The sequence below is a fragment of the Apodemus sylvaticus genome, chromosome 1 (assembly GCF_947179515.1).
Source record: "Apodemus sylvaticus chromosome 1, mApoSyl1.1, whole genome shotgun sequence".
Lineage (NCBI taxonomy): Eukaryota > Metazoa > Chordata > Mammalia > Rodentia > Muridae > Apodemus > Apodemus sylvaticus.
This window is the reverse complement of record NC_067472.1, coordinates 19,804,852-19,814,054: the sequence shown is the minus strand read 5'-3', so window position 1 is coordinate 19,814,054 and position 9,203 is coordinate 19,804,852. Positions and strand designations below refer to the sequence as shown.

The 9,203-nt window shown below is 49.0% G+C and overlaps 1 protein-coding gene across 1 annotated transcript in view; it reads right to left on the bottom strand.

The window, feature by feature from the left end:
* Nucleotides 1–2,074: 2,074 nt before the first annotated feature.
* The window catches only part of Rrp12 (ribosomal RNA processing 12 homolog), a 32,188-nt gene continuing 25,059 nt past the window's right edge, over nucleotides 2,075–9,203 (bottom strand). The window contains exons 30-34 of the mRNA XM_052185698.1: nucleotides 7,879–7,928; nucleotides 5,459–5,525; nucleotides 4,541–4,608; nucleotides 4,319–4,401; nucleotides 2,075–2,525 (exon numbers count right to left, since the gene is read on the bottom strand). Coding sequence (XP_052041658.1) covers nucleotides 2,423–2,525; nucleotides 4,319–4,401; nucleotides 4,541–4,608; nucleotides 5,459–5,525; nucleotides 7,879–7,928 — 371 coding nt within the window. The 3' untranslated portion in view covers nucleotides 2,075–2,422. The remainder of the gene's footprint in view (nucleotides 2,526–4,318; nucleotides 4,402–4,540; nucleotides 4,609–5,458; nucleotides 5,526–7,878; nucleotides 7,929–9,203) is intronic.

Genomic DNA, 9,203 nt, shown 5'->3' with positions numbered 1-9,203 from the left:
TCAAGACAGTGGCTACTAGAATATCGTCAACATTCTCTCACACTGCAAACCAAACTAACCTTTCCATGGTGGATCAGACTGTAAAACGAACTATTAGTGTCGGCAGCTTCTCTGCTGGCGGTGAACCACCAGGACAATCACCACCAAGCCTTTGCCACAATCATGAGAAGGAAAATAAGGGCAGCCTAACCTGATTCTTGACCAAGGACAGCTGCTTGACTACATTGGCTTTGTAAGGCCCCACACACAAGCACACCCCCGGGAAGAGCTGCCTTTTGGGGAGTATGTAGTAAGGCAGGGCAGGGTATAGATTTTCCTTCGGTTTATGAGAATGAATGAAAGATGCATTCAGAAGAGAAAGCCCGGAAACGACTCAGAGTCCAACATCAGCAAAAGTCAAAGAAGCTAAGTTGTAAGTGTGGATCTCGGATGAAGCTTGCAGCTTTTCTACCGTCCCTGTGATGGAATGACTCCCTGTGTGTAATGCTGCCGTGGTCTTGCATTCCATGACCCCTGTGGACAAAAAAACAGCACCACTTCCATACCATCTTTCAAGCACCTGAGTTTCTAGGACAGAAGACCAATGCCGGCCCCTGCACCGCAGCCCAAACCTCAAAGTCTACCTCTCAAAGAACAGAGTTCAACGCCTCACTAATACCAACCTTCGCGGGTCATCTTCCCCGCCCTCCTCGAAAGGAAGCAGAGTTCCTTGGAAGATGTTATAAGCAGGTCTGCTTCAGGCTTCTTTTTTAAAGAATCAATTCCAGGTGATTAGCTCAGACCTACCCTCCTTGACAGAAGGTTTCCTAATACATATATATGGTTCCATTCCTTGAGAGAGGAGAGAGCCAGGAAAGACCTGGGCTGAGATAAACTTGAAGCAGAGCAGTAATAATGGCGGTTGTGATCGGTAACCTTTATAAACATCTCCTGCCTGCCTTTCCAGATTTCTAGATTTCTGTGAGGCACGTAGACAGTGCCACCTCTTGGCAACCTGGTTCCTCTCAGATTCTCAGCCAAGATCAAGGGTGGAGAGGTCCTAGCATGCGAGACACTGACTCCAGAAAGGGCTTGGGTCCTCTTGGAAAGTGGAAGAAACAGTATCAAGAGACAGGCTATCAAGAATACTGCAGGCTCCATCAGGAGCATCATTAGTGCCAAAGGAAGGAATTAAACCAAACAGAAACTCCTTAAGAACATGTATGTTGTATCCGGGTGGTGGAATCACATACCTTTAATCTCAGAACTTGGGGAGCAGAGGCAGGAAGACTTCTGAGTTCCAAGACCGCCTGGTTGACTGCAGGAGTTCCAGGCAGGCCAGCCAGGGCTGTACAGAAAAACCCTGCCTTGAGGGGAAAAATGTATATGTTAGTCTCATCTCCAAGAAAAGACAGGAGCCAGAGTGCTAACATGACAAAGCGTGTCCACGAACTAGAGTATGGAGACATCACTAAGGTCCTCGATTTCTGGGCTCATAGGTCAAGTGACCTTGAAACACTGCAAAGCACCAGTGGGAATTACAGTGCACAGCTAGATCTACAAAAAATGAGGTAAGACAGGTGTGCTGACCATGTTTTTGTCTACGTGACAACACAGCTTGGGTCATCAGGAGGAATGGCTTGCACTCTGTAGGGCATTTTGTCAATTACTGACTGACGTGGGAGGGCCCAGCCTGGGCTACCGCTGGGCAGGTGGTCCTGGGAGGCGTAAGAAAGGTGAGCAAGCAAGGGAGCCCCATGTCTCTGCGCTCCCAGCTTTGGTTCCTGCGATGACTGTTGAAGGCAGGAAGGGCTCAGTAACTGCCGCGTCAATGGACGGAGATGCTGATAGAGGCTTGTGAACGGGGCAGCTCAAGATGCAGCCCTGAGAGCTGTCACCCACGGTCTCCGCCTGGTCTGGGTCCCTGGTGCTCAACCCTGTGATCCTTCCACCTCCTAATGCTACCTTCTGACTCGGGGAGCCTCCTGACATAGGTTAAGGCTATGGCTAGACAGGCTACTGGGAGTTGGACAGGAAGGGGTCAAGCTACTCTGTTCTTAACCCTGAGGGGCAAAGATGAAACTTGTTTTCAGGGTTGATGCATGGCCATGCACATTTATTCTACGCCTGGTTACAGCAGATCTTACATGTGCAGACCATGGTCATCACTCTGTTCTCATGGCCACATTGGGCAGAAAGCAGAGCATCACTTAGGGCCTTCTCAGAGGTAGCAACGTCGCATTTCTACTCCTAGATGTTGACAATGTTTTAAAGGACATTAGTTTCCAAAATCCTGGGTATCTCTCTTGGAACGGAGTCCTGCTTCCAATGAGTCTTCTGTCCAGTTTGAGCAAGGCTTACACCTGGAGTTGGTCTTAAACATCACAGGAGCTAGAAAGGAGCCCTCGGCCGCAGCAGAGAACAGCTCCATTCCCCAGGAGACTCAAGGCCGGCGATCCTTTCTGCGGAGTTTGTGTCCCACCTGGGATCCCCGCTGGGCAGCTTTCACCAGACCTTTAAACTGTCCCTGTAGCTTCACCTTTTTCCTGCAGGAAGAAAAGAACAAATGGGCTGTGTCTCAGTGAGAACAGGCAGTTCCTCTCCTTGTAGTGGTGATCTGTGGTGCTGCAGCACTGTGTGCTCAGCTCGTGGGAGGCTGAGGATGGCAAATTCAATGGCAGTCTGAGATCCCGCACAGGAAACCTGGTCTCAATAGAAAACAATCAAGCAAATGAGGGGCACCCCTGACAGAGACAGGGTGAATAGGCAGACCCTGTATGTCCTGACCTGGTCACTGTCCACACTTCCTGAGGAAAGCCCCCCTCTTTTTTTCCTCTAATGAACTCAGATAAGGTTAGGGCTGCTCTATCCAACCATCCTTCCTGCTAAAGGCCCATCTGCAGACACCTCCTGTAACTTCCATTTGTAACTCACTGTCCTAGGAACATAACATCTGAAAGCACTCCTACACACCTCATGTAGTCCCCATACCTATACCAAAAAGCTCCATTCAGTAAAAAAAGAGAAATAAACAAACACTCAACAAGAGGAAGATAAGAAAAGGAAATTATGAAAACTATTACAGACAGTGACTATGGGAGCTGGAGAGATGGCTCAGCAGTCAAGAGCACTGGCTGCTCTTCAACCATTTGTAATGGGATCTGATGCCCTCTTCTGGTGTGTCTGAAGATAGTTACAGTGTATTCACATACATATAATAATTCTTAAAACAACAGCAACAACCAAAAAAAAAGAAAAAAAAAAAAGAAAAAGGCCCAAAAAGATAGTAACTATACAGAATGAATATATATATATATATTCCAGAATCTATATGTGACTTAAGATCAGAAATTATTTTATTTTTAAGGAATAATGAGAAACTCGTAAGAGGAAACAGGGTATTTGATGACTTTTTAGGTTTTAAAAATATATATATTTTCAGATTTATTATTTTATGTGTTTGAGTGTTTTGCTTGCATGTATGTATACCATGTATGTGGACAGAAGAAAGCATCAATCAGATCTCTAGGAACTAGAGTTACAAATAGTTGTGAGCTGCCATGTGGGTGCTGGGAGTCAAACCTGGGTCTTGTGCAAGAGTAACAGTGTTCCTCATAAGCCAAATTTCCCATCCCCATGATTAGGTTTTAAAAGACAGTTCAAACAAGGCATAGTGGCTCACTCCTGAAATCAGGAAGATCAAGGGTTCAAAGTCAGGGAGCTGTAGAGGCTCAAAGATCAAGAGCACATACTGACTGCTCTTACAGAGGACTGGAGTTCAACTCCCAAGGTCCACCTTCAGTGGTTTAAAACTGCCTGTAACTCCAGCTACAGGATATCTGATACCCTCTTCAGGCTTCCCCAGGAAATTGCACACATGTGCACATAAGTGCACACAAACACATATAATTAAAAATAAATCTTAGCTGGGCAGTGTTGGCAGGTGGATTTCTGAGTTCGAGGCCAGCCTGGTCTACAAAGTGAGTTCCAGGACAGCCAGGGCTACACAGAGAAACCCTGTCTCAGGGGAAAAAAAAAAAAAAAGTAAAATAAAAACAAGGCTGGGCTAGATGGTATCTGGCCAGTAAAGTGCCCACTGTACGAGATGGGCTCCTCAGCACCCGTAAAAAAGCCAGTGTAGAGACACGCACCTGCAACGTCGGGAATGCTGGAGACCTGACATTTGCCAGGGTTAGACGGTCAGAGAAAACTATCTCAACTAGAAAACATTAAGATCAATAGAAGACAACTGATAACTGACTTCTAGACTTCACATTCATACACAGAGGCACAGGCACTCAGAGGAGCCCGCGCCCAGGGAGGAGCCCGCGTGTCATACCTGCGGTTGAGCTTGCTTCTGCTGAGTGGGACGTACGCATAGGGGTCCAGGCGGCCCTTCCTCTTCACATCACCCTTTGCCTTCTGTTCATCCAGAGACAGCAAAGGCAAAACACAAACAAAAGGCAAAGCCTGAGTCAGAGTGAACCAGAGTGTGGCGTTCCTTCCCTGCTCCAGACTTCAGCTAGCCTTGCCCTTCATCGCCCCCGCCCACAGCTCTCACCTTGGCCTTATATTCAGCTCCAGGTGCAGCCTTCTTAGCCACAGGGCGATGGATGCCAGAGCCTCCAGCTAGAGAGAAGCACAGAGATCCTAAGTCAGGCAGGGCAGAGTGATGCCCTCAGGGAGGCAAGAGGCACCTCTCAAAGGGCCTCTAGGAAGATGGTGGACAAAGGAATAGGAACTTGGTCCATACCCTGGCAGGCAATGACCAAAGTCCTCCTTTGAAGAGACACTGCCCACGATTCCTGGGAACACATATACCTGGCACTGGTACAAAGAACCCACATTCTCCAAAGCTAAACTCCTAACCGCTGCCTGTGGACAGGGCATTTCCCATGCCCACTTTGCTCTCACTCCGGCACATAAGCAGCTATTTACTCTACCATGGTGGTGGCAACTGGACCTTACTGAGGCAAGAAAACTTGCCCAGGGTCAGCTTGTCACTTCTGGTCTGGTCTTCAAAAGTCACAGATGGAATCCTGCAATGCCAACTCCAGCTTCTCCGCTAAGAACCTGCAGCTCTTTGATATGCAGTGTGAGGGAACAAGATGACACAGCTAAGTACACCTGGGCAAGGTGTCCTGGGCCCAGGCTTTTCGTGCCAGATCTTGGGGTATTCCAAAGAGGCTAACATTTCACAAGGGCTGCTTACAGAAGGATGCCTCACAGAAGGATGGCTGGCAGGAAGGAGCTTAACTAGGGGGATTTACCATGGACAAACATAGCCCTTGGGCTCTCTGAGGCCAGCTAGCATCACCTTGTCCCTCAGTCTAGTCCTGATGCAGGTTGACAACAGATTGGTCGGCCAACCTGTGGAGTTGTCAACTGGGAACACCTTCATGGTTCTGCCTTCCTCTCTAACTCGCAGCCTGATGCAGGAGAAGGGGATTTATGTCCCGAGGAAAGAAGGATACCTTACCTTGGTACCGAGGTGGGATCTCCAGCTCATCCTCCTCATCCTCCCTCTGCCGCTTAAGCTTCTTTTTCTATAGAAAGATGCAACAAGCAAGGAGGCAGTGAGCAAAGGACCAAGACACTAACAAGGGTGGGAGCAGGGGCGAGCAGGGGCAGACAGAAGCAGTCACCGCCTTGGTGACAAAGGCCTTCTGCCAAACTCTCACCCCCAACTGTACAGAAGTGCAAGCTACAAAGGGAGAGTGATGGCCTCATGTCACACAGTTGGGGCGGGGACAAGGCTCTGGCTTGCATTCTGACAACTGGATTTCCCTCTTACACCCCAAAGCTATTGAAGGAAGCTGGGAACCTGACGTCAGCCAGCTTGCTTTCCTACAGCCAGCCAGGTTCCACCTCTTTCCCTCATCAGTACCTGGGCAGGTGGAAGGCCCTGGGACAAGCTATTCATTAATGTCCCTCAGTGGACAATGGGTTCACAGAAGTTCCAAGTCAATGGGATACAAGGACAAGTATGACACAGCACATGCTAATCAGCACCTACTGCAAGCCTGATGCCAATATTAGCAATGCATGGGGAGAGGACCTTTCACAGGGCAGTCCACAGGGATATTTGGGCTTAGGCACTAGCAATCAAGCAAAGATACTACCCAATGGGTAGAGGTGAGGATGGGTTATCCAGGGGCACCTAGCTCCTAAGACTGGCTCCTATCCTGTGGACACCAGCACAGAAGCCTACTGAGTCCGTAGGCAAGGTGAGGGATGGGGTGCCAGGCCAAGGGATCAGGCCAACCGCGTCCAGTAATATGGATGCCAGGTCAGCTATAGCACAGAACTGTGGATATCTAGTGAGGACCAGAAACTGGAGATGTGGGACTCAGGCTGTACAACAGAGGATGATGGCTGAGTTTTATTAGCCAAGGCTAGCCCACTAACTAGTCTTCCACCAAGGATGTCTTGGCCCCTAGCATCTTATGCTCCCAGAACCATGTACACCGGAGGACTCAGCAACTGCCACAGAGGACTTTGGGATGTTGGTGGCGGGAGTGATTGTAGGACCCAGCCACTGATGTTGTCATCACTAGAGCGCTCTTGTTGCCTGAGGGAAGATGTCTGGTGTTTTTATCTCTAAGCTGATATCCACCCACAGATATCTATGGTCAGCCCTTGCTGGCCAGGAATAAGAGGCAGCTGCCAAGAGATCTGAAGGTTCCAGAAAACCCAGTGAGACTCAACCAGAATAATGTCCAGGGAATATGAACAATGATAAAGAACAGCTATGACTCAGTCAGCACCACTAAGTACCAAGCTCTCTACACGCCAAGGACTCTACACAGAACCCTGGCCTGGAGCCCAGGAGCCTGGTGCAGTGACAGGCTCATTCACACCTTCCCGCCTGGTGAGGCTGGACTGAGGCTGAGGCAAGAATAGGAAGAGTAGAGTTCAGAGCAGGGAAAGAGCCCGAGTAAGCTGAGCTGGATCACACGGGAACGGCCTGTGGAGGGGAGGCATCGCTCAGGTGGGCAGCAGAGGCCACGCGTGACTCCCTGGGGCATCCTTGAGACGCTTCTTTCTCCTCACTCTCTTCGCTCTCTATGGCTTTCCTACACAGTTTTCACTCAGTCTCCGAATAACAAAATAGTATCACTCCAGATATATTCTTTTTCATATATATATTTAAATTTTGTTCATATGAGTGCTTCATTTGCATGTACATTAGTGTTTCATATGTGTGCCTGATGACCATGGTAGCTAGAAGAGGGTATCAGGTATCAGATCTGGCACTGGAGTTATGGATAGTTGTAAGCCAATACCTGGGTGCCAGAAACTGAACCCTGGTCATCTATATAAGAGTGAGAAGTACTCTTAACCCCCAAGACACCTCTCTAGCCTTCTGTTACCCTAACCCTAACCTCCGAGTCACCTCTCTAGCCTTCTGATACCCTGACCCTAACCCCTGAGTTACCTCTCCAGCCTTCTGATACCCTAACCCTAACCTCCAAGTCACCTCTCTAGCCTTCTGATACTCTAACCCCCAAGGCACCTACCTCTCCACCTTCTTTTTTTTTGTTTTTTGGATTTGGTTTTTTTGAGACAGGGTTTCTCTGTATAGCCCTGGCTGTCCTGGAGCTCGCTCTGTAGACCAGGCTGGCCTCGAACTCAGAAATCCACCTGCTTCTGCCTCCTAGAGTGCTGGGAACCTTTCCACCTTCTGTTATGTTAACAATAAATTAACTGCCAGGGCCTGGTTTGCCAGAAGGCAACATGGGGCAGTTTATTACATGCATGCTCTAGGCTGATTCACTTTACACGCCCACGTATACTGCCCCAGTAATCTCGAACACTGTGGGAGAAGGGTAGATGCATGTTTGTGTATGGGGTTGGGACATGGGAGCTCTGGGCCAGGATGAGGCCACAATTACTCACACTTCTGACACTGGCATCTTCCATCACATCCACCATCTCTTCATCTTCCCCTGGAGTCAGAGGGCAGACAGGCTCATGAGTATCTGGGCATTTTTAACCAACCTTATCCCATGTCCTCTCTTTAGCAGAAAGACAAGACATTAACTCCAGTCCCAGAAAACTGCCCTCTCCACACCTGTGTCCTTTTTCCACGGGAAACCAAACTGCTATCCCTCCTCCATTCCAACCATTTGGCCCCTTCAAAACGTGAGTGACTCGGAGAGAGTCAGCCCCTTCTCATACACACCCTCACTTAGCAAAATGACAGTTTTACCCTCCTGGTCAGAAAGCTCTTCTGCTCACTCTGTGTACTGGCGTTATGTGGGAATAACAGAAAAGTAGGAAGCTAACCTGTCTGGAGGGAAGAGATCCCAGCCAAGCAAAGCAACAGCTAGAAGACAGTAAAGGCAGCATGTGTGGGGCTAGGGATGGAGTTCAGAGGAGCACTGTCCTGGCATGGACTGAGTGCTGGGTTCAGTCCCCAGCACGGCAAGAAGACAAACCAGCCTAGGACTAAAGATGTACAGAAGAATGACAAATGGCGGGGCTAGGGAGATGGCTCAGAGGTTAAGAGCACTGATTGCTCTTCCAGAGGTCCTGAGTTCAATTCCCAGCAACCACATGGTGGCTCACAACCATCTGTAAAGGGATCTGATGCCCTCTTCTGGTGTGTCTGAAGACAGCTACACTGTGTTCATATACATTAAATAAATAAGTCTTAGAATGACAACTGGCATGTGGGTATTCTCTGAGGGATGAGGCCTAGTGGCTAAGGGACCCTAGAGACAATGCAAAGGAACAGTGTGGGATCTTGAGCACAGGGGCTCCCCAGCCACAGAACTGCGGGCATCAAGTCTACAGGAACCTGAGGAGCACATAGGGTGGGAGGGAAGCAGAGAAGGGACAGTTCCGGAACAGCACAAGCCACCGTTATAGTAAGCACATACACGGGAGCCAGCAGACAAGAAGCTGGCAAGCGAGGGGCAGGAGCTTGTGAGGAAGTCAGGAAGGCAGCTGAATCAAAGACCCACAGCTCAGCCGTAAGAGCAGGAGGGCAGACTTTTGCCCCACAGTGCTAGGAATAGAATTCGGAGCTTCATGCATCCAGGCAATGCTCCACCACTGAGTGCACCGCTGTGTTTGGGAAGGCTGACGCTCTTTAAGAAGACATGGCTCTACCTGTCACTAAGTCGGCTTAGGATTCAGCTGGTTTCCATTAAAAACCAAACCAAACCGAACTGAACAACAGAAAAGGAATAAGGAAAAAGAAGCAGAAGAGCACTGAT